The following is a 25,326-nucleotide window of genomic DNA, read 5'->3' on the forward strand; positions in this document are numbered from 1 at the left end:
AAGAAGAAGGAGGAGGAGTTCCCGTCGTGGCGCAGTGGTTAACGAATCCGACTAGGAACCATGAGGTTGCGGGTTCGGTCCCTGCCCTTGCTCAGTGGGTTAACAATCCGGCATTGCCGTGAGCTGTGGTGTAGGCTGCAGACTCAGCTCGGATCCCGAGTTGCTGTGGCTCTGGCGTAGGCCGGTGGCTATAGCTCCGATTCGACCCCTAGCCTGGGAACCTCCATATGCCGTGGGAGCGGCCCAAGAAATAGCAACAACAACAACAACAACAAAAAGACAAAAAGACAAAAAAAAAAAAAGAAGAAGGAGGAAAAACCAGAGAAGACCCATGGAGACCCAGGCTAGCTGGCTCTCACACCCTCCTTGCCCGCCTCACCTTCAGCCCGGTGTACAGGTCTCTGTGCAGCCGCTCCATAATGAGCAGCACGGCGATGCTGGAGCCGCCACCATAGTTGTAGTCGATGACAGAACCGTGCAGATCCACCAGTCGCTCATGCTTCGGCAGAGACCTGGTGAGGAGCAGAAGGGTCTGGGCTACAGCGCTGTGCTGCTGTCTTGCACAGCAGGCCACATGAAGGAAAAATAACCATGAGACAGCACTTAGTCCAGGCGCAGAGATAATGGACCTCAGGACACAGAAGGCGAAGAGAGTAGTCTCTCTAACAAGGACAGAGAACCATGGAATCTCAAAACTGATAGGCCTTGGAGTTCCCTGCTGTCTTAAGTGGGTTAAGGATCTGGCAGGGTCACAGCTGTGAGTCTGGTTACTGCTGTAGCTTCCGGTTCAATCCCTGGCCCAGGAACTTCTGCATGCTGTGAGTGCAGCCAAAGGGAAAAAAACAAAAACAAAAAACAGATAGGCCTTGAGGACCAAGGAGAAAGGTCAAATGGAAGGATGGGTCTGAGAAATCAGGACGGTGGGGAAGAGGCAGGCAAAGGCAGCAAAGGCCTTGAAGAGAGCACATTTTTGGGCCAGACACTGAAACACTGATCTACAGCACTTCGAGACGTAGGAATGGAGAGACAAGGCATACTATAACTCTTGGTATGGATTTTTTTTTTTTTGGTCTTTTCATCTTTTTAGGGCCACACCCACGGCATATGGAGGTTCCGAGACTAGGGGTCTAATCAGAGCTGTAGCCGCCAGCCTACGCCACAGTCACAGCAATGCCAGATCTATGCCAAGTCTGCGACCTACACCACAGCTCACAGCAACGCCGGATCCTTAACCCACTGAGAGAGGCCAGGGATCAAACCCATGTCCTCATGGATATAGTCAGGTTCGCTAACCACTGAGCCACAAGGGGAACTCCTCAGTACAGAATTTATACAAGGCTTCTAACTTCTTCTCTAGATCATTTCCCAAAGACGAATGAGACGAGAACCTACCTCATGTAGTGAAACTCCAAAGCCAGGTCATTCCAGTGCTTCTCATCTGGAGGGACAACTGACTTGAGGGCACAAGGGAAGTGTCCCCCCCAGTTGTCACACAGGTACACCACACCATACTGGCCCCGGCCCAGTTCCTGTCCTAGTTTAGGTTTACCTATAAGGTACAGAGACAAAGATAAGGCAGGAGGGATGGGAACGTGCGGGGCAACATCCCTAAGATTCTTAGACGCAGACCTGCCTAGAAGTGGAAGTCTTAATAACGCCAGAGAAGGAAATGTGGATGTTTTCAAAACCAGGGCTAACCTAACTGCTTTAATTAAAATAAACTTAGTCATGTTAGATATACACAGCAAGACCAAACAGACTTCAGGAATTCAAAACTACATCAATGGGTGCTTGGGCAGCTTCACAAGGAAGCAGCTTTAGACACTGGGATTTTCCGAGTTTGGATGTGAGGATGTCAGGCATCGAGAACCTTCCTCCAATTTACTAGGGGAAAAAAAGGACTCACGATGCAGCAAGACATCCTGCAAAGAACGGCTTTCCAGAGAAAGGCGGGCCAGGCGGGGAGCATGATCTTTCCGAACCTTCAGCCATAGATCTTCAGTTTTCTCCAATCGGCCTGAGTGGCCGGCTTCCAGCTAGCAAGGAAAAAGAGGAAAGAAGGTGACTTTTCTTGTTTTTTTTTTTTTGTCTTTTGAGGGCAGTACTCGTGGAATGTAGAAGTTCCCAGGCTAGGGGTCGAATCAGAGCTGTAGCTGCCGGCCTACGCTGGAGCCACAGCAACTCGGGATCTGAGCCACATCTGCCACCTACACCCCAGCTCATGGCAATGCCAGATCCTTAACCCACTGAGCAAGGCCAGGGACTGAACCCATGTCCTCGTGGATACTAGTTGGGTTCGTTAACCACTGAGCCACAATGGGAACTCCAGAAGTTGACTTCTTTGACTTCTCTATGCCTTCAGGTCTCCAGTTTTGGCTTCCTCACCTATCTTACAGGGATTATGCTATCGACCTCATGAGGAGACCTGTGAGAATTAAATAAGATGTGTGTGACATAGCTCAGAGATTGGAAGGTAGTAAGCTCTCAATAGATAATAATTTCTCCTCCTGGATGCATAATCACATCGACCCACCCTCCCCTCTGCACACTTGTACACTTAGGCACACACTCCCCCTAAAGGGACAAGCAGATGTCACGTAACTTCAACTACTATGGAAGCTGCAAAGTCATCCCTTTCTGTTGTTTATTTCTAAACCACTATATAAACTCATACAACATTCCTAGCCCTCGATTTTCATTCCTTACTCAGTGAAAAGGGGAGAAATTAATGGAATTCTTTCCATTCTTTCTAGAGTAATAAAAATATCTACATGAAAAATTGATTGATGAAGCACCCTGTAACTTAGTATTATCCTTTAACAGAATAGAAAGAAAATATACCAATGACTTTTAAAAATTATATAGGAATTCCCCTTGTGGCTCAGCAGTATGAACCTGACTGGTATCCATGAGGACGTGGGTTCTATCTCTGGTCTTGCTCAGTGGGTTAAGGATCCTGTGTTGCCATGAGCTATAGTGTAGGCCACAGATGTAGCTTGGATCCCGCATTGCTGTGGCCGTGGCATAGGCTGGCAGCTGCAGCTCCAATTCCACCTCTAGCCTGGGAACTTCCATATGCAGTGGGTGTGGCCCTAAAAAGAAAAAGAAAAAAAATGATATAGTAAGCAGAAGACAAAACATTCCCCGGTGGACGAGGGCCTTTTCTGCTGCATCCAGTTATATGTCCTTTCCTAAGTACCCACCTGCCGCAAGGAGGCTGCAAAAGCCTCATGAGAGCTGTTGAGCCGAGTCCGGAATTGGCTGCAAATGCTCTTGGCCAACTTGGAGGCACTGAGGCTCTCAATGGCTTCCTGGGCCACCTTCCTCTTCCACTCCAGTGTGATGGCAGGTGGGCTCACCCATGTGATGCGCTGGATGATCTGTCAGGATGAGGACAGTGAGAACCGTCAGGAATGGGAGATGGGAGCCACTAGAAAGAACCAACACCCTTCCCTCTCTGGGTTACCCACTCACTAGGTACAGAGTCTTAAGATGAGAGCCGTATCAAGTCCAACACTCCTCTCCCATTGCATCTACCTCAGAATTGGGGCTCAGCCCAATGGAAAACTTCAGAGAACACCAGGCCGAGTCTGCACGTTCACAAACCCTCAATACATTACTTTCAGTGCTAGGGGTGCCTGGTAAATCCCCTTCTAAAGTCAGCAAATAAATCAATGTAAGAACCAGGTCAAACTCCAGAAAAGAGGAGTTCCCGTCATGGCGCAGTGTTTAACAAATCCGACTCGGAACCATGAGGTTGCGGGTTCGATCCCTGGCCTTGCTCAGTGGGTTAATGATCCAGCGTTGCCGTGAGCTGTGGTGTAGGTCACAGACACAGCTCTGATCCCGAGTTGCTGTGGCTGTGGTGTAGGCCAGTGGCTACGGCTCCGATTAGACCCCTAGCCTAGGAACCTCCATATGCAGCGGGAGCGGCCCCAGAATAGGCAAAAAGACAAAAAAAAAAAAAACTTCAGAAAAGAAACCATACTCCTGGCCTTTGGCAACAAAGCCTGGTTCTGAGAAAACACATAGGTTGGGAAAAAGAAATACGAAGAAGCTAGTGAAGGTGAGTCTTATGGCTCCATAAAATATCATTTAGACACATCACTTTTAAGAGTTAAAAGGGAAACTATTAATAATTATTTCGGAACAGGCAGAAGCCAGAATTCTCCCAGGCAGGCAAAGCGGGACAAATGGCCACCGTACATGCACAGAAGACCCTAGATACCAGGTTCTCTTGGAGTGACTAAGATTCATGTGAGCCAACTAGGGGCTGCAGAATGTTTTCCTCAACAACCTCTACCTGTTTGATTTGCTCCCATAGCATCCTTGTAACTGAGGACCCTGAGTGAAATGTGACTTCAACATGGTAGGCAGCATTTAAGATCTGAAAGAGAATACACAAAAGAAAGTCAATATGCCCTGAGTAGACTGGCTAATTAAAAAATGCAATAAATAATCTTTATTTTAAAAACACGGTCGAGGGAGTTCCCATTGTGGCACAGTGGGAACAAATCTAACTAGGAACCACGAGGTTGCGGGTTTGACCCCTGGCCTTGCTCAGTGGGTTAAGGATCTGGCATTGCTGTGAGTTGGTATAGGTCGCAGATGCAGCTCGGATCTGGCGTTGCTGTGGCTGTGGCGTAGGCCGGCTGCTATAGCTCTGAGACCAAAAAAAAAAAAAGCCAACTCAATAAAATAAAATAAAAACATGGTCCAGGGAGTTCCCATCATGGAGCAGCAGAAATGAATCCAACTAGGAACCATGAGGTTTCAGGTTCGATCCCTGGCCTTGTTCAGTGGGTTAAGGATCCAGGGTTGCCATGAGCTGTGTTGTAGGTCGCAGACGTGGAACGGATCTGATGTTGCTGGTGCTGTGGCTGTGGCTGTGGCCGTGGTGTAGGCCAGCAGCTGTAGCTCTGATTGGACCCCTAGCCTGGGAACCTTCATATGCCGCAGATGCGGCCCTAAAAAGGAAAAAAAAAAAAAAGTCCAATTTCCAGGTTACCAAATCTATCCCTTAATAAATACGCAGTCACTGCAGGTTGATCATCTATTTCGTGCCTATTTGGGCCCCTACTTCATCTTCAATTTCTTGTGCATCGACTTCACGCCAGCTTTACAGTTCATAAGCACTTCCCACAGGCAGTGGTCATGAGATAGGATAACAAAATAAAATTCAAACTGGACTGGCAAAAAGTTGAAAGGGAACTTCTTAGCTAACCTGAAGTTGGGCTCATGGATGGATTCTGTTTCATGTATTATCTGTGACAGGCTCTTAACCCCCTTTTGAGTACCTGTTTGAGATAATTACTGGTGATGTGAACCGAGACGTCCTGAGACTTCTCGAGGCTCTGCAGACACCGTTCCAGGGTTCCGACAAAGCTCTCTCGTAGGTAATCCACAGAGCTGATCAGCTTGTTAGCCACTGCCTGATTAAGCCTGGAGATGATGAGCTCCTGGATCTGTCGGATGCAGCATTTGATCTCTCTGGTGCCCACTGGTTCTCCATTCTCAGGGACAATGACATCTATGGAGGCAGAGCAAAAAGCTAGCTGGCTGGAGTTCCCGTCGTGGCTCAGTGGTTAGCGAATCTGACTAGGAACCATGAGGTTGCGGGTTCAATCTCTGGCCTTGCTCAGTGGGTTAAGGATCTAGTGTTGCCGTGAGCTGTGGTGTAGGCCGCAGATGCAGCTCGGATCCCACGTTGCTGTGGCTGTGGCTGTGGCTGGTGGCTACAGCTCTGATTCGATCCCTATCCTGGGAACCTCCATATGCCGTGGGTGTGGCTCTAGAAAAGACAAAAAAAAAAGCTAGCTGGCTGTGAGGGGAAGGGGAAGGCACACTGAAGAAAGGAACCTCCCTAATCAGAGCCAAGGAGCTACCACAATGACGGCTGCAGAACACATTCAGTTGACAAACTGACTCCCAGCACGACCAGGGGTCACGCAATGCTCAACAACTTCAGGCACCTAAAAATCCTGAGAAGGAGCAATTGTGTCTAGAATGAGCCTATTGATTTTGTCAGCTTTTATATCACATTTATAGAAGGGGAGGAACAACATTTATTGAGTGCAGACTGTGTGAAAGATGCTATAGTATTTCGTATATGTAATCTAATTTAACCCTAACAATAACTTTGTCAGGTGGGTATTATTGGTTACATTTAATATGTCAAGAAAGCATCTCAAAGAGAGATAAAGTGGGCACTGGGAGGAGATAGTATATTTAGGTGGTAAATATACTACCTAAATAAAATAAAATAAAACAGTAAATATACTACCCAAAGCTCATGGATCCAAAGTCTCTGTTCTTTCCCACTTCTAAGCATAGCAATGAGAAAAATCCAAGAGTCAAGAATTCAATTCTAATCCATTAACAGATAAACAAAAAATAACACTGGAATGTTGTCCCTATTATGCTACTACCTCACAGGATTAGAAAAATCTGTTTTGGAGTTCCTGCCATGACACAGTGGGTTAAGAATCTGACTGCAGGAGTTCCCGTCATGGCGCAGTGGTTAAAGACTCTGACTAGGAACCATGAATTGCGGGTTCGGTCCCTGCCCTTGCTCAGTGGGTTAACGATCCGGCGTTGCCATGAGCTGTGGTGTAGGTTGCAGATGCGGCTCGGATCCCTCGTTGCTGTGGCTCTGGCGTAGGCCGGTGGCTGCAGCTCTGATTCAACCCCTAGCCTGGGAACCTCCATATGCCGCAGGAGCGGCCCAAGAAATAGCAAAAAAGACAAAAAAAAAAGAATCTGACTGCAGGGAGTTCCTGGTGTGGCCCAGTGGATTAATGAGCTGGCTTGTCTCTGTGGCGATGCTGGTTCCATCCCTGGCCTGGCAGAGTGGGTTAAGGATTCAGTGTTGCCACAGCTGTGGCATTGGTCACAGCTGCAGCTCGGATTCAACCCCTGGACCAAGAACGTCCAACTGTCACAGGTATGGTCAAAAAAAAAAAAAAAAAAAAAAAATCCAACTGCAATAGCTCAGGTCGCTGAGGAAGTTTGGGTTCAATCCCCGGCCCAGGTGCAGTGGATTAAAGGATCCAGCATTGCTGCAGCTGCTGTGGAGGTTGCTGCTGTTGCTTGGATTCAATTCCTGGCCTGGAAACTTCCATATGCCACAGTGGCCATAAAAGGAAAGAGAGGAAGAAAAATCTGCTTTGCAAACCAGAAGACAGAAGAACATAAGACAAATCACCTGCAAAAACTCCACTCCTAACAAGGCAGGTCTACTGGTAGAAATTTAAATCAGTGCCACCTTTTCAGAGGAAATCTGGCACTGTCTATCAAAAATTTAAACTAACCAACCAACCAACAAAAAATCTACACACCTTTGACCTACTGTTTCTGCTTCTAGGAATTATTTTTCTAGAAATATACCATTACAAGTCTCATATATGTACATACAATGATGATCAACACAGTACAGGCTGTAATAGCAAAAAAAAAAGGATAGAAACAGCCTACATGTCCAGCAGTAGGGAAGTAGTTAAATGAATTAAGGTATATCCATTAGAAGAAGACAAATTTCTTTGACCATTTATGGAAAGATCGCTAAGATACAGGTTAAGTGAAAAACTGAGGGCAAAGAATATATGGAAGAAACTAGATGACTTGGAGACATCTGTATCTTTATATCGTTGAATAAAGTACCATGTATTTTCAAAAAATAAAAATAAATAAATAAATAAATACTTTATAAAGTGCATGTAGAATTACCTTCATTTTAAAACAAATAAGTATCAGTAATAAAAATCTGGCTCCACCGGACATGTGGCAGCTCTCTTCTAAATCTACTTATCATTGCCTCAACGATACCAAGAAAGAACTAGAACAAGATAAGAAGAAGCATGTCAGTTCTGTCTAAGATCTAGCCAACTAGGTAAGTAGATACACAAGTCCGCAATGTAGTTAGTTATTAACAAAGCCAGACACCTAACCTTGTTCCCAGTTCCTCCACATCTGCACTAACCACTGCGTCCCAGGCACCAAATGCGGTACACCTGACACACGAAAGACAATCAAATATGTCACTGTTCCACCTACCCGCCCTGACAACCTTTCATCACGCCCCCTCTGCTGCTGGCATTGATTCTCCCATGTCTTTTATTCAAGCATTGAATTAAATTAAATATTTGGAAGACTTCCGAGGATTTCCACTGCAAGAGAGCAGTTCTCAGCAACTCCTCCCTACTAGGGGAATTGGCCAAAGCGGTATCTTTGTTCATCTTTACAGAGACCTATATGAAATCAAGCACCCTATGCTTGCTAAAGTGTATTTCCTTTGTATCTCTAAGTGAGACATAAACATACAGCATCATTCACACACTCACTCATTCTCCAAAGATGTACTGTACAGAGACTCTGTTATCTGCTGCAGGGGATTATGGTGTTGTTTAAAGATCCAGATCCTGTTCTCCTTCATTTCTAGGATTTTAGAAAAGAGGGGAACATAGATAACTGTAATAACAAAATAAAAAGTGAAATACACCAGAAATTTCAGTCACAGATGAGATGCTACAGGGAGTTCGAATGAATGTGATCATTATTAGCTGAGAAAATTAAAGGAGTTCCCGTTGTGGCTAAGCAGGTTAAGGACTCAACATTGTCTCTGTGAGGATGCTGGTTCAATCCCTGGCCTTGCTCAGTGGGTTAAGGATCTGGCATTGCTGTGAGGTGTAGCATAGGCCACAGATGCAGCTCAGATCCAGTGTTGCCATGGCTATGGCATACGCCTCAGCTACAGCTCCGATTCAACCCCTGGCCCAGGAACTTCCATGCGCTACACAGGCGCCACCATAAAAAGAAAAAAAAAAAAAAATTAAAAAGGCAACTTCATGAAAAATGTTATTTGGAAGAGGCCTTGAAGAATAGGCTGGATTTGAAAATTCATAGACAAATAAAAGCATTTCAGGTTTAGGACAAGGCATGAGCCAAAAAAAAAAAAAAAAAGGTAAAATAAGCATACAGAGGACAGCATACAGTTAAGACCAACTAAATATGAAATGACAGGAAGGTGCATAGTTGGAAAAAAGACTGAGAAAGTTGGAAACGGCTAGGCTTTGAAAGATCTCAAATACTAGGATAAGGAGCCTTAACTCAGTCTGTAGGAATAGGGAGCCAATAAAGATGAACTGGAGACAGGAGAGAAAGATGTCAGTGAGATCAGTCAGGTAACAAGAGTTCAGCTGGACTGATGAGGAGGGCACACAGAAGCAAAGGTACTGTGAGATATAGAGGACTCAGCAGCACTTGGCAACTGACTAGATATGGGGACGAGAGAAAGACCAACCCTGATGAGGTTTTGGAGCTGGTTACCAGGAAGACAGTAGCATCAGTAACTAGGAACAGATTAAGAGCCGGAAGAGCATGGAAATCAAGAATATAGGCTCAGGAATCAAACTATCTAGATTCAAATTCTGCCTCTACTATTTAGTAGCTATGCGACCTTGAGCAAATTATTTAACCTGCGTAAGCCTGAAAAATGGCAATATGCAGGAGCCACCTAGGGAGGTTGTTTTAGGAGAAAAAACAAAAAAGGAAAAACTGATGCTAGGTCCCACGTCAGAAATGCTACTTAATAGGTCTGGAGTGGTCTTTAGTGTCGCAAACATCTACATTTTCAAAAAGCCTCCCAGGTGATTTGGATGCTCAGCTATGACTGAGAACCTAAAGGGGACTCTGCAAACCACATCACTTTAATTAATGGGGAGTAGAGCTAATGTTCATGCAGGGGTCAGTATACAAAGTCAGTAGCATCTAAACCTCGGACACCAAAGCATTTGACCCAATTTTGTTATCAACCATTCCTGAAGAATGGGAACACCAGAAAAGCTAAAACAGCTACTTTGGGAAATCCTCAAAACCAAAGGAGTCTGGTTTTAGGAACAGCCTGAAAAGAAAATGAGACCACGACACACAAAAAAGAACCAATAAAGAAGCATGGGCCATGCCCAAGGAGCCAAGGTTAGAGAATGACGTAGTGACATTCTTCAAGAAGCTCTTCACCAGCTCCATCAAGGTCAAGGGGATACAAACTGGAGACTAAGGAGCACTATCGGGATGAATTTACCAAAAGTTGGACTAAGAGTCCCGTGGCAAGTCTGGTGGAATCTTCCAAGCACGTCCCTCAGAACAAGAAAGACCACTTTGGCTAAAAGACTTAAGGCCCTACTAATGACAGTAGGGGCGGCTGAGATTATCCCAAGGTGCCTTCAGCCCTCAGGACTAACCTACTCAGCCTCCAGCTGGAAAAGGGTCCGAGGCCTCTGTGGTCCCTGACCTTACCGAGCTTTCTAGAACCTACCTTTAAACTCCATGTTGGCAGCATCATCCAGAAGTTCCTCCTTCATGGTGTTTAGCGTCTCAACAATCATGTCCTTCATCTCCTCCTGCTTTCGGTTGGCAATATTCATCAGTGATTCATACAACTCATTCTCCTTTTTCCGTGTATATTCCAGGCGTTTGGGAGTAATCTGCAGGTCCCGCTGCATGTCAAAGGCCTGGTTGATAAAGATGTCGAGGCAGCGGCAGTGCACCAGGTTCAGGGCCTTGGCTGCGTCCACCAGGCGAGTCTGGAGCACCTGGTGCGAAAACGTGTTCAAGTGTCTCAGCTTCTCACTTTGCTCCACCAACATGCTCTGAGCTTTGGTGTCCTGGCCGGGGGCCCCACAGTTACAGTGACTGCTGCTCAGATAGCCCAGGTCAGTTAGCTGGCGATGAAGAGGGGATCTTTCATTCTCCATTCTCCTGGGGGAGGAGTCGATTATCTCTGAGCCCAGCTTCGGCACTTTGAAAAAGAACATGGGAAAGGAGAAATACTTTCGGATTTCCTGCAGCTCTTGCTCATCCCTCTCAGAGAGTTCCTCTTTGTGGAGTGCATAGGTTATCACAGGCAAGAAATCATTCGCCAAGTCACCCAGAACATCCACTGTGGGCCGGAGGCCTTGGCACGGTGCCACCACAATGTCCACTTCCTGGAAGGGGAAGGGGGGTCATATCAGCGCTTCAGGGTCAGAACCAATCCTTGCCTCCCACAGTCCCACACTGAGACCAGATCTATGATGGCTATGTCCCAATCATTTGTCCACCTCCCTCCTCTGTTACCAACACTCCCTGGTGCAGCCTATGCAGGAAGGCACTCATCTAGAGAGAGTGACAAAACAGCTAAGTAGCAAGGATGGCAGTCCCTTTGGTCATTTCAGATAAACAAGACTATTTAGCCACTGCCTTCCTTTGTTGCTTGGAAACTCCCATTGATTCCCTCTGATGAAGAAATAAGACAAAGAGTGGAAGAACTCTTAACAGACTGGGAGTGCATCTGCCTGAAACATCCCTCCCCCTCTTGCTCTCCTCTCACACCCCTATCCCCACCTTTCTTTTTTTTTTTTTTTGTCTTTTTGCTATTTCTTTGGGCCGCTCCCGCGGCATATGGAGGTTCCCAGGCTAGGGGTCAAATCAGAGCTGTAGCCACCGGCATATGGAGGTTCCCAGGCTAAGGGTCTAATCGGAGCTGTAGCCACTGGCCTACGCCAGAGCCACAGCAACACAGGATCCGAGCCGCGTCTGCAACCTACACCACAGCTCACAGCAATGCCGGATTGTCAACCCACTGAGCAAGGGCAGGGACTGAACCCGCAACCTCATGGTTCCTAGTCGGATTCGTTAACCACTGCGCCACAACAGGAACTCCTCCCCACCTTTCTGACCTGGCTAACTCCCAAGCATCCTTTAAATCTCAATGCATATGTCATGTCACATCTCAGGAGTCTTACCTATCACACAGTCCCAAGCACTAATTCTTTCCTTCATGTTCAACATATTTAGAATTTATTTGGCATTCCCATCGAGGCTCAGTGGTTAACCAATCCGACTAGGAACCATGAGGTTGCAAGTTCGATCCTTGGCCTTGGTCAGTGGGTTAAGGATTCGGCATTGCTGTGAGTCCTGGTGTAGGTTGCAGATGCAGCTCGGATCCTGAGTTTCTGTGGCTGTGGTGTAGGATGGCAGGTACAGCTCCGATTAGACCCCTAGCCTGAGAACCTCCATATGCCTTGGGTGCAGCCCTAGAAAAGACAAAAAAAAAAAAGAATTTATTTATTTAAAACCTAGTTTTTTCCCAATAGTTTATAAACTCTTTGAGGACAGGAAGCATGTCTATCTTGTTCACTACTGTAACTCCAGTGCCCAGCTCAGAGTAAGTCCTTAACATTGTTCAATCAATCAGTCAACAGCAAACTAAAGGCTAGATCTGCCAAACATTACGGTCCTCTTCTTTTTTTTTTTTTTTTTTTTGCTTTTTGCTTTTTCTAGGGCCGCTCCCGCAGCACATGGAGGTTCCCAGGCTAAGGGTCTAATCGGAGCTGTAGCCGCTGGCCTACACCAGAGCCACAGAAACGCAGGATCCGAGCTGCGTCTGCAACCTACACCACAGCTCACGGCAATGCCAGATCTTCAACCTACTGAGCAAGGCCAGGGATCGAACCCGCAACCTCATGGCTCCTAGTCGGATTCCTTAACCACTGTGCCACGATGGGAACTCCTGCTATCCTCTTCTAAGAGTTATCAGGTATCCTGAAGTCTTAGCCACCTAAGTCTTAGTAATACCATTATGCTCACCATCACTTGGTATGGCAGAGACCAAGGTTTGTCTATCCAGTATTTAACCTCTGCATTATGGGGAAGGCAATGTCTTTTACAGACAGGGGAGGCCAATGATAGGTGGGGTTACCAGGAAAGCTCTTTAAAGAAGGTTTGATGCCACTAGGAAATACACCCTTTGGCCTTGCCCTTCTCGCCTGGAGCACAGATGTGACAGAGCAGCAGTGGTCATCCTGCAGGCCTAGGGCAACCCTCAGGGAAGAAGCCAGCCCTAAGGATGAGGAAGCAAAAAGAAACAGGGAGCTTGGGTCCCTGATGATAGCAGAGCTGCCACACCAGCCCTTAACTGCCTAGCTTCAGACTGCTTTTCGGTAAGGAGAAAAAAAAAAAATCAGCCTCTGTTTTGCTTAAACAAACCTCTATTTTTCTGACTGTTGTATATGATTGAATGCAATCATAACTGATATACCCAAGTTCCTAAAATGAGTTTTAAGAATGATCTTTGGTTTAGGAACAAGCTTCCGCAGGTCCTTCTTCTAACCAGTATTTTCTTATTGTTCTACTTCTTTCATAAGGATCCTGAAGCACTTTAAGAGCATATATTTCCAGAGTTCCCACTGTGGCACAAGATCAAAGGCACCCTGCAGTGCCAGGATGTAGGTTCAATCCTTGGCCCGGTACCACAGATCTGGCATTGATATAAGTCACTACTGCAGTTTGGATCTGATCCCTGGGTCAGCAACTCCATATGCCACGGGGAGGCCAAGGAGAAATAAAAAGAGCCTATATTTTCATCCATGCATGGGTCGCTCCTCCAAACTACTTTACCTGACATTCTAGACTTAAGGGTTGACCTGGAGACTCATGCCTATATAGCCATCACAGGCATACCAAATCTGAATCTTCGCAGTCTGCAGACTCAAAATCAATCCTTGTAGAATGAACTCAACACAAATCTACTCTGTCCTAAGAGTTATCAGATGTTGCAAGTTTACTTTCAGACTAATACTCTGTTTTCGTTCTTTTTTTTTGAGCCACAGATATTATTGATGAAAGATTTTTAAAAATCAAAACCTGGGATCTATTCCTTTTTGGTCTCCTTCTTCAGATAAGAAAGGGCTGGGTTGGAGTTCCTGTCGTGGCGCAGTGGTTAACGAATCCGACTAGGAACCATGAGGTTGCAGGTTCAATCCCTGCCCTTGCTCAGTGGGTTAACGATCGGGCGTTGCCGTGAGCTGTGGTGTAGGTTTGCAGACGCGGCTCAGATCCTGCGTTGCTGTGGCTCTGGCACAGGCCGGTGGCTACAGCTCCGATTCAACCTCTAGCCTGGGAACCTCCATATGCCACGGGAGCAGCCCAAGAAATGCCAAAAAGACCAAAAAAAAAAAAAAAAGAAAGGGCTGGGAAATGCCAGCCTCTTGTTTCTTGTTGTGTGTGTGTGTGTGTGTTAAAGGAGAAAGAGATAGATTTCCTATTTCCAGCAAAGCACAAAGTTCTCACCTTCTTCCTCAAAAAAGAATTCCTAAGTTTTATTCTCAGATAGGTCATGTAACTCATTTGGCTGGACACTCTGACATCCCTAAAGCTAAAAGTGCTTTTAGCATCTCACCATTTGTAATTTGAGCAAACACTATATAAATCCACCTAGTTTTTTGCTTTTTTTAGGGCTAAACGTGCAGCACATGGAGGGAGGTTCCCAGGCTAGGGGTCCAATCAGAGCTGCAGCTGCTGGCCTACGCCACAGCCACAGCAACGCAGGATCTGAGCCTCGTCTGTGACCTACACCACAGCTCAAGGCAAGGCCAGATCCTTAATCCATTGAGTAAGGCCAGGCATCAAACCCATATCCTCATAGATAATAATCAGGTTTGATACCGCTGAGCCACAACGGGAACTCCCAAATCCACCTACTTTCTATCCAAGCCAAGGCCAAGAAGAAGTTTGCTGTTTCATTTATGCCTTGAATTGCATGGAATGTTTTCTGGTTGGAAGACTCGTCTGATAGTCACCCTGCTATTCAAAACAAGCCCCCTTTCACTACCCTGAGTCACAATACTGGAACACGAATTACTTCATGAGGCACATTCAAAAAGTGGGTAAGAACTTTTAAGGTTTAGAGGAGAGCATGTAATTGCCTAAAGGCAACATTCTAATTACATATAATAATTAAACAGACTAGAAGAAAATCTCAAGAAAAGTTTTAACAAGAGAGGAGTTCCCTGGTGGCACCGTGGGTTAAGAATCCAGTGTTGTCACTGCCGTGGCTTGGGTTGCTGCTGTGACTCGGGTTTAATCCCTGGCTCCAGAACTTCCACATGCCATGGGCATGGCAAAAAAAGAAGAAGAAGGAGAAGGAGGAGAGGAGGAGGAACAGGAGGAGAAGAAGGTGAAGAAGAAAAGAGGATCATAGGTGTTTTTAAAATATTTTTTAAAAATTCTTCTCCCTTAAATACATATCTTTTAAAAGATTTGAATCAATCAAGCTTATTATAGACATATTAGGGGAAGAAAGCCTAAATATTTACACCAAAGTAAGTGTTGTTTAGAAAGTCTACAGGAAGAATTTTGTTTGCTTGTTTATTTGATGGATTTTCTTCAAAAATTCTAAAATAAATTCCCAGGTTTTCCTCAAAGGACCATTCTGTGTGCAACAGAACCATTATCCTAAGCTGCTAGGTCCATCTGTAGAATCAGTATCCTTTGTAAGGGCCAGTTGACTTTATTTGCTCATAGGTGTACATTCATTTAAAAATAAATGGATTCAATGGATAAAGAAGATATGGAGTAGTAAAATGGACTTCTCAGCCATAAAAAAGAATGACATTTGGCCATTTGCAGCAACATGGATAGAGTTGGAGGGCATATGCTAAGTGAAATAAGTCAGAGAAAGAAAAAATACTGTATGGTATCACTTATATGTGGAATCTAAAAAATAAAATCGGCCGTCATGGCAGGGTGGCTGAAGAAGACCACTGGCCTTGTGCTACTGGCTATATGTAAAACTCCACATGAGAGGCTAAAAATATTGTATACAAAGATTCTTGATGTTTTTTGGACAAATCCCTAAAAATGCAGCATAGAGAAAGTATACAGAACAGATTACAAATGAGAAGCTGGGTATGGCTAAAGCATAACCAGATGTTAAAAATGAGAAGAGCAACTTCAGGGTGACCAAATAGAAGAGGTGATTCTTCAGGCTGAAAATGAACTAAGTCTGGCAAGAGAAGTGGCACAGGAGAAGCCACGAGAGCCTTTAGTGGAAGAGCCAACCAATGGAAATGGCCAATATAAATATCACTAGATCACTTGTATGTTGATGGGAAACTGATGCAACTAAATATTCTGGAATATTAAAAATGACATTTTATTGACATAATCAAGAAAACTGATGGAGAACACATTTTGGGGACTTGATAAAATTGATGAATATGGTAATAGGGAGTTTGAGTGAGTTTTTGATTTGTTGAGCATTCATTCAAATTGTTTCAAAAAAAATTTTTTTTAATCAGAAGTTGTAGGAAAATTTGAAAATTAATTGGAAAAAATCCCTATAGATTTTTGATGCAAAAGCTGCATTCGAAAGGTGAAGTATCTTTTAGTACTATCTTCAACACATCATTTAATGTTTTTATTCTGAAAAAAACAGAAAAGTACTTTATTATTATTGTTTAAACAAATTTATAGGTCACTGAAGTGAAGTAGTAGGAGTAAAAACTTCAAATTAGAATTCATTGTACAGTTGAGAAAACTGATTTTTGTATTTGAAAGAAAGATTTTTTTAATTTATAGTGGTCGTTGGAAAAACTTTTCCTTTTCCTTTTGTCTAATTTAAGGAAGTTAGCCTTCTGGTCCTTTGCCTCTAGTTTTATCAACTAAAGTACATCAGGATATACACAATTTCTGTAAAAGACACATTAAGCATTCCTTAAGTTTATCTGGCATACAGATAGGCTTATAATCAAAATATCTTAGTTGTATGGCTATAATGTTAAAGTGGAGTCACTAAGAAGTAGTTTTCATTAGTTTCCAATATGAGTGCAGCCAGATATCAAACAGAAGATAAATGCTATTCAAAGAAAGAAGCAGTTTGACAAGTTTAAGGCTAAACAAAATAAAATTACTTTTCATATGTTCTTAAAATACAATAAAATAAAAATAAAAACTAAAATAAACTAGTGACTACAACAAAAAAGAAACAGACTCACAGACATAGAGAACAGACTGGTGGTTACCAGTAGGGAGAGGGAAGGAAGGAGGGGCAAGATAAGGGTTGGGGATTATGAGGTACTATGCATTGAATGATTAAGCTACAAGGTTATATTGTGCAATATAGGGAATAGAGCCCATATTTTATACTAACTACAAATGAAGTATAACCTTTAAAAATTGTGAATCGCTATGTTGTACACCTGTAACATATAATATTGTATACTAACTACACTTCAATTAAAAAAAAATTCCCCCCAAACGGATTCTAATGGCAGGTACTACCTGATACACTGGCACCTAAAGAAGCTGTCTTCTAAATATATCCGTACTAAACAAAAATGGATAGACAACAGGTACCATGCTCTTTCTTCTCCATTCCGCAGTTAATTCCCTTGGGCACTTGGTCTCACTGTTCTATCACGACTGGTGGAAGACAGGCAAAAAGAGCTGCTGGCTGAGAGCCTGGCGGCAGTACAAATTAGACTGAAGTGTGATATGTAATTCTGCAATACTTACAGCAGAGGGATGACTCATGCCTGACGGTTATAAACAAAAAAGGAAGCCAGCACTGTCTCCTAGAGACGGGGAGTGAAGAAAAAATTAACAGGGAAGATGAGCCCGGTTCTGGACCCTATTATGGCCACCCGAGAGGGAAGACTGATCTTGGACTATTTCTTGGATGGCCGTATTCCTTCCTGGCCCCTGGAACAGTGTCTGGCACTTAGTGAGCATCCGGTAAATAAAAATGTGCAATTACTGCATGAATAAATGATGCCTTTACTACTTGCTCAAAACCATTTTATTTTATTTTATTGTCTTTTGAGGGCCAAACTCGTGGCATATGGAGGTTCCCAGGCTAGGGGTCGAATTGGAGCTACAGCTGCTGGCCTACACCACAGCTCACAGCAACACTGGATCTTTAACCCACTGAGCAAGGCCAGGGATTGAACCCGCAACCTCATGGTTCCTAGTTGGATTCGTTTCCGCTGAACCACGACGGGAACTCCTCAAAACCATTTTAAATCATCATATGTAAAATTTTCTATTTTTTACCCCATATCCCACACATTTATCTGGAACTGCAGTTTGCATCTACTCCAAGAATGAAGCAGTGAGTGAGCATTTTGCTTCTAACTCAATCAAGGCAAAAGAATCCTAGGGAATCATGAGCGTATTCCTCCTATTTTGAATCACAGCAAATTCCTAGAGATTTCTCTTTTAGAATATATTCTGCACAAATCTATGGAGTCTACAGAGTTTGGTATGTTACCATCAATTTTCTCGGCAAGATGTAAGAGAATGCATTAGAAAGGAGTTTGCTACTCTGCAAACACCAGAAATTTACCTCTTTGGCTTTGTTTTTTATGTAAAATGACACTATCTTAAATGCCAAGAAGAAATGGCTCAGTCACTGATGCCTGACCATTTCCTAAGAATACTGCCTCTTACTGAGGACTTCTAACTTTCAGGCTCACGGCACATTACCAAAACTAGGTGATGTGCTAAGGATGATTTTATCTTATAACTGAAGGTTCAAACAGAAGACAGTTATGTACTCAGGTCATAAATATCTTTGTTTTCACTATGGTTCCAAAGCCTCGTTATATTACACAGAAAAAGAAGTCCATAAATATAGAAGAGTCCTCAGCAACTGCCATAGCCTGAACTCCAATGCCTGTCTCCGTATTCTACCTGCTGTCACTCTCACTTCTCTTTCCATGCCCTCTCTCCTACGGCCATGTTTTTGTGGTGGTGGTGGTTGTTTGGCTGCACCTGCGGCATGTGGAAGTTCCCAGGCCAGGGATCAAATACCCATACCACAGCGGACAGCAGCAACCCAAGCCACTGCAGTGACAATGACAGATCCTTCACCTGCTGTGCCACAAGGGAACGCCAGGGCCATGTTTTCACACAAGGTTGATTCTTTCTCATTTTTATATAGTTCCCTGAACTCACTATCACTCTTAAATGTCAATTACACATTAAGGAAATACCTTTCTACTCTTGCTACATTGTAGGAAATACCTTTAACTCTTGGTACAAACACTCCAGTGGGGAGGTGCGACTGAGCTGGTTTCCAAGCTCTAACAGGCCTCAAGCAGCTGTGCCAACCCAGAGCTTAATCCCAGCAGTCAGCATAGAATGGGTACAAGCGGAGTTCCCGTCGTGGCACAGTGGTTAACGAATCCGACTAGGAACCATGAGGGTGCGGGTTCGGTCCCTGCCCTTGCTCAGTGGGTTAACGATCCGGCGTTGCCGTGAGCTGTGGTGTAGGTTGCAGACGAGGCTCGGATCCCGCGTTGCTGTGGCTCTGGCATAGGCCGGTGGCTACAGCTCTGATTGGATCCCTAGCCTGGGAACCTCCATATGCCTCGGGAGCGACCCAAGAAATAGCAAAAAGACAAAAAAAAAAAAAAAGAATGGGTACAAGCTCATCTCCCTACCTGGTAAAAGTCAGAAGTGGTAACTCAGAGGCCAAGACTGGGGAAAAATCAGATTCTCAACCGAAGCCCTTCATCTAGCCAGAGAAAGCATGAGACTATCACGCTAAAATTGGAAATATGTTCACAACCTCAAATACCGCAAAGCAAGGCTCTGCATCTCAACTCATAAGCATGAAGCCCTGAAGGATCAGAACTATCTAATTTCAAACTGTGATGAATCAGATAACAGAGAAGTTGACAGGAATGAATAGCCTCTATGCATTCCGCCTTGTGGATATTCAAACACCCAGGCACCCACAGATACAAACAGAATTAGGAATGTGAAGCCTTATTCTCTTACCACTTACTAGACCATCAAGAGAGAACAGTAGAATGGAGAAGAAGGAAAAAAGAGAAGCTTTACCTTTTAACTTGATGACTTTAACTTTTATAGTTTTTACCTTTTTAGAACACCTTTCTCTTTTTTCTTCTTTTGTCTTTTCAGGACTGCACCCGCGGCATATGGAGGTTCCCAGGCTAGGGGTCCAATCAGAGCTGTAGCCGCCAGCCTACACCATAGCCACAGCAACATGGGATCCGAGCTGTGTCTGCGACCTACACCACAGCTCATGGCAACGCCGGATCCTTAACCCACTGAGCGAGGCCAAGGATTGAACCCGCAACCTCATGGCTCCTAGTCAGATTCGTTAACCACTGAGCCACGACGGGAACTCCTCTTTTTTCATTTTATTACAAAAGTACTTCATAATAACTATGAAGAACTTTAGCTCTAACTAGAGAAGAATTAATAACTATACGTAAGCTGGAACCAGAAGGACCTGAGTTTGACAGAAGGAAGGAGTTCCACTGTGGATGGCTGTCAGGGAAGGGATGGGTGACTGAGAGAGGAGGAAATCCTCTCCTCAAGGACACTGATGAATTCATTCAAAGGGAGGCTTACTGTGCTAGGTGCTTTACACACAGTCTCTCATTTAAGTCTCACACAGATTATCACTCCCATTTTACAAGTGAGGGGACAGAGCACCAGTGTCACACAGTCAGTTAAGTGACCAAGCCAAGAAGTAAATCTGCTTGACAATAAAGACTATGTTTAAAAATAACTGATGGGAGTTCCTGTCGTGGCTCAGTGGTTAACTAGGAACCATGAGGTTGCGGGTTCAACCCCTGGCCTTGCTCAGTGGGTTAAGTACCTGGCGTTGCTGTGAGCTGTGGTGTAGGCCGGCAGCTACAGCTCCAATTAGACTCCTAACCTGAGAACCTCCACATGCCTCCAGTGCGGCCCTAGAAACGGCCAAAAGACAAATAAATAAATAAATAAATAAAAACAAAAATAACTGATGGTTCCCTGTGTCAGCAACGGTCTGGGCTGATGTTAGGGAAGTTCTGACAGAAGAACAAAGGAGGAACAACATGATTTCTAGGATCCTAACAATCCTGCTGTTCTATGTTAAAAATGATATGCTGGCTACATGTAAAAGCCCTACTCTGCTGGGAGTTTCCATTGTGGCTCGGTGGTAATGAACCTGACTAGTAACCATGAGGCCACAGATTCGATCCCTGGCCTCGCTCAGTGGGTTAAGGATCCATCCAGTGTTGCCATGAGCTGCAGGTTGCAGACGTGGCTCCTCTCTGGTGTTGCTGTGGCTGTGGTGTAGGCCAGCAGCTATAGCTCCAACTCAGCCCCTAGCCTGGGAATTTCCACAGGCCATGGGTGCAGCCCTAAAAAGACAAAGACACACACACACACCCTATTCTGCTGTGAAACAATCCTGTAAAAAAAAAAAATCAAAAATAAATTTTTTTTTTTACGGCCACACTCATGGCATATGGAGGTTCCCAGGCTAGGGGTAGAATCGGAGCTGTAACCATCGGCCTACGCCAGAGCCACAGCAACGCCAGATCCGAGCCACATCTGCGACCTACACCACAGCTCACTGCAACGCTGGATCCTTAACCCACTGAGCGAGGCCAGGCATCGAACCCACAACCTCATGGTTCCTAGTCGGATTTGTTTCCACTGAGCCACAACGGGAACTCCAGGTTGTGAAAGCATTAACCACTGAGAAATTTAAAATATCAATGTCTGTGTGGATCAACAGAACAGAATAGAGCCCAGAATTAACCCACACATCTACAGTCACTTCATCTTCGACAAAGGAGGTGAGAATACACAATGGAGAAAAGACAGTCTCTTCAGCAAGTGACTTTGGGAAAGCTAGACAGCCACATGTAAACTGAGGAAGTTAGAAAACACCACATACAAAAATAAACTCAAAATGGCTTAAAGGCTTAAATATAAGACATGACATCATAACACTCTTAGAAGAGAACATAGGCAAAACATTCTCTACATGAACTGTAACAGTATTTTCTTAGGTTAGTCTCTCAAGGCAATACACATAAAAGCAAAAATAAGCATATGGGCCTTCCCGCTGATCGAGTGCTGTTTGTGGTGTAGGTTCGATTCCCAGCCTGGCACAGTGGGTTAAGGATCTGGCATTGCTGCAGCTGTGACATAAGTCACAGCTACAGCTAGATTTGATCCCTGGCCCAGGAACTTCCAAGTGCTACAGGTGCACTCAAAAAAAATGTTTTTAATTAAAAAAATAAAATAAAATAAAATAAATGGGACCTAAGCAAACCTATAAGCTTTTGCACAGCAAAGGAAACCATAAACAAAACAAAAAGACGACCTATATTTGCAAATGATGTGACAAGGGCTTAATTTCCAAAATATACAAACAGTTCATACAACTCAATAACAGCAAAAAACCTCAACCCAATCAAAAAATAGGAGAAGACCTAAATAGATATTTCCCCAAAGAAGACATACAGATGGCCAATAGGCACATGAATAAGATGCTCACCACTGCTAACTATTAGAGAATTGCAAACCAAAACTACAATGAGGTACCGCCTCACACCAGTCAGAATGGCCATCGATTAATAAGTCTACAAATAACAAATGCTAGAAAGGGTGTGGAGAAAAGGAAACCCTCCTACACTATTGGTAGAAATGTAAATTGGTACAAGCACTATGGAAAAATATGAAGGTTCCTTAAAACTAAAGATAGGAGTTCCCTGGTGGCTCAGTGGGTTGAGGGTCCGGCATTGTTGCTGCTGTGACTCAGGTCACTGCTGTAGTGAAGGTTTGATCCCTGGCCCAAGAACTTCTTTATGTTGTGGGTGCAGCCAAAACCAAACAAACAAATATAAAAACAAGAGTTGCCATATGATTCAGCAATCCTCCCGAACATGTATCGGGAGAAAACTATAATTTGAAAAGATACATGCACCCCAGTGTTCACAGCAGCACTATTTATAACAGCCAAGACAGAGGAATGGATGAAGAAGATGTGATATATATACATATATACACACACACACACACACACACACACACACACACACACACACACAATGGAATACTACTCAGCCACAAAAAAAGAATGAAATAATACCATTTGCAACAACATGGATGGACCTAGAGATTATCATACTAAGTGAAATAAGTCAGAAAGACAAAGACAAATACCATATGATACCATTTACATGTGGACTCTAAAATGTGACACAAATTAACTTATTTATGAAACAGAAACAGACTCATAGATATAGAAAACAAATTTATGGTTTCCAAAGGGGAAAGGTAGTGAGGGAAGAATAAATTAGGAGTTTGGGATTAGCACATACAAACTACTATAAATAAAACAGAAAAACCATAAAGTCCTACTGTATAGCACAGGGAACTATATTCAACACCCTATAATAAACCATCATGGAAAAGAACATGAAAACACGCGCACACACACATACATTCTCTCTCTCTCTCTCTCTCTCTCTCTATATATATATATATATATATATATATGAATCACTCTGCTATACATCGGAAACTAACATATAAATCAACTATACTTCAATAAAAATTGTTTAATTAAAAAAATGAAAAATAAAAAAGATCAATGTCAATGTCTGTACAAAATTAAAAATAGATTATTTCCATTGATGGCTACTGACTGAAGAGTCTTAAGAGAAAATTTCATTACTCCAACTGTTTAGATTCAAAACAGTAAAAATATAAGTTTTTTTTTTTAATTATTTATTATTATTTTTTTTCCCACTGTAAGAAATATAAGTTTATTTGCAAGTCATAAGACCTTTCCTGAAAAACATCGGTTTATCTTAGTTCGCTGAAATACACCCTAACAGACCTCACCACAAGCCAGTAACCATGACAACATGTGTGGCAATCTGGCTGCCAGGTGACATGCGCATTTGTCCAAAGGGCTGGAAAACACCTGGTGGGGAAAACAGGTGATAAGAAGAAAAAACTGAGAGCTATGTAACTGCCACAGAAAATGAAATGCCAGGAGTTCCCGTCATGGCTCAGTGGTTAACCAATCTGACCAGGAACCATGAGGTTGCGGGTTCAATCCCTGGCCTCACTCAGTGGGTTAAGGATCCGATGTTGCCGTGAGCTGTGGTGTAGGTTGCAGACGCGGCTTGGATCCCGAGTGGCTGTGGCTCTGGTGTAGGCCGGCAGCTACAGCTCCGACTCGACCCCTAGCCTGGGAACCTCCACATGCCTCGGGTGCAGCCCTAGAAAAGACAAAAAGAAAAAAAGAAAATGAAGTGCCACTGCGAGGATGCAGGAATCCCACTCCAAGCTGAGGGAGTTTAATCATCTCTGCTTCTTTTCATTCCTTTTCTCATGGGTATTCATAGGAAAAAACACATACACACTCACACATGTATCAGACACATTAGATCGAGGCAACTCTAAAGCAGATACCTGGGTTCCCCTGGACTTAGAAAAGGGAAAAAAGGAGGTGAGAGGTCCGTACCAGAAAGGGGGTGAAAGTTAGGAAGCGGAAGTATGTACATGAGAATCTCAGGGAAACCAGAGCTAAAAGGCTGGGAATACCAAGCACTGTGGGCCCATTGAAGTTGGGCTATTCTGGAATAATCTGAAAATGGCTAATTTATGAGGACTTTAAAGCAACATATTAGAAGAATGACCATTGTACCAGAGGGTAAGGGGAAATTCTGCTTAAATAATTTGACAGTTAAAAATGAACATCTCATTTCCCCTAATTCAATCTTGGTTTCCTTTAGCTAAATGTTTCCTTTCTTTACCACCCCCTTCTCAAACCAAAGAGAAGGGCTGTTTAGAGCTAACTCTCTGGTCCTAAATAGAATTGGAGCTATAAAAAAAAAAAAAAAGCTCTTCCTCACTGGCACAAAAAATCTTCAAGGTAGCTAGGAAATGCTCCCAGCAGTAAGCTGAGCATCCCTGATGTATCTAGTGGAGACGGGAGCCTGATTACAGTGACAGAGCAGGGCCTGAGCTCCACAAAGGTTGCTAAAGGCCCCTCTGAGGCTCCACATCAAGGGATTCTAAAGTTAGAAACGCTGGGGTCCATTGCTGTTTCCACATCAAAACCACTGGAGTATAAAGAAGATCAGAAAAACACTGGCTAAGGAAACCTCACAAACCACATGAAACAGAACACGAGAGGCCAAAGGATTAATTCATGAAAAGGGAAGAATATTTCTCAAGAAAGAGAATATATATTTCAACTGTGCACAGATAAAGCTGATGAGGTATCTCAACTTCCTAGCCAAGTAGGCTCCTTGTTACCTCAGTCAGAGAGCTTACTACCTGTATCAGGAGCAGCACAGGGAACTCTCACCAGTAAGACATGTGCTCAGGTGTGCACTTGAGGGTTGGCTCTCATTTTCTTTTCTGTAATTTGATCACTTCAATTCATAGGACAAGAAAGTAAATGAGCACTAAAATTTAAACCAGTAAAACGAAGAGACATAGAGAAATCAATCAAATAATATCTGTCCTACGGGTGGCATTGTTCACATGCCAAGATTGCTTTTAAAAGGCAAGAACAGGAAAAATCACCCCCCAAGAGCAGTCATTTCAGCTATTTAACAGTGTTTTTTAAGCTGCAGGTCACAATGTATTAGGTCAGATTGTAAATTTAGTGGGTTGTTAACCATTGCTTCGTTTTTTTTCTAATGAAGTCAAATGGCATAGGGAAGAAAATATCAG

At 43.8% G+C, this 25,326-nt stretch overlaps 1 protein-coding gene and 1 pseudogene across 3 annotated transcripts in view; one reads left to right on the forward strand and one right to left on the reverse strand.

Annotated features, from left to right (window-relative positions):
• Nucleotides 1-25,326, reverse strand: part of DSTYK (dual serine/threonine and tyrosine protein kinase) — a 59,218-nt gene that overhangs the window by 10,164 nt on the left and 23,728 nt on the right. For all 3 annotated transcript variants that reach the window (XM_047752186.1, XM_047752187.1, XM_047752188.1), the window contains exons 3-9: nucleotides 10,313-10,982; nucleotides 5,298-5,530; nucleotides 4,304-4,387; nucleotides 3,204-3,380; nucleotides 1,907-2,036; nucleotides 1,393-1,549; nucleotides 380-512 (exon numbers count right to left, since the gene is read on the reverse strand). In XM_047752186.1, coding sequence (XP_047608142.1) covers nucleotides 380-512; nucleotides 1,393-1,549; nucleotides 1,907-2,036; nucleotides 3,204-3,380; nucleotides 4,304-4,387; nucleotides 5,298-5,530; nucleotides 10,313-10,982 — 1,584 coding nt within the window. The remainder of the gene's footprint in view (nucleotides 1-379; nucleotides 513-1,392; nucleotides 1,550-1,906; nucleotides 2,037-3,203; nucleotides 3,381-4,303; nucleotides 4,388-5,297; nucleotides 5,531-10,312; nucleotides 10,983-25,326) is intronic.
• LOC125110712 (NADH dehydrogenase [ubiquinone] 1 alpha subcomplex subunit 5-like) lies at nucleotides 15,554-15,897 on the forward strand (annotated as a pseudogene).

Source organism: Phacochoerus africanus, chromosome 11 (assembly GCF_016906955.1).
Source record: "Phacochoerus africanus isolate WHEZ1 chromosome 11, ROS_Pafr_v1, whole genome shotgun sequence".
Lineage (NCBI taxonomy): Eukaryota > Metazoa > Chordata > Mammalia > Artiodactyla > Suidae > Phacochoerus > Phacochoerus africanus.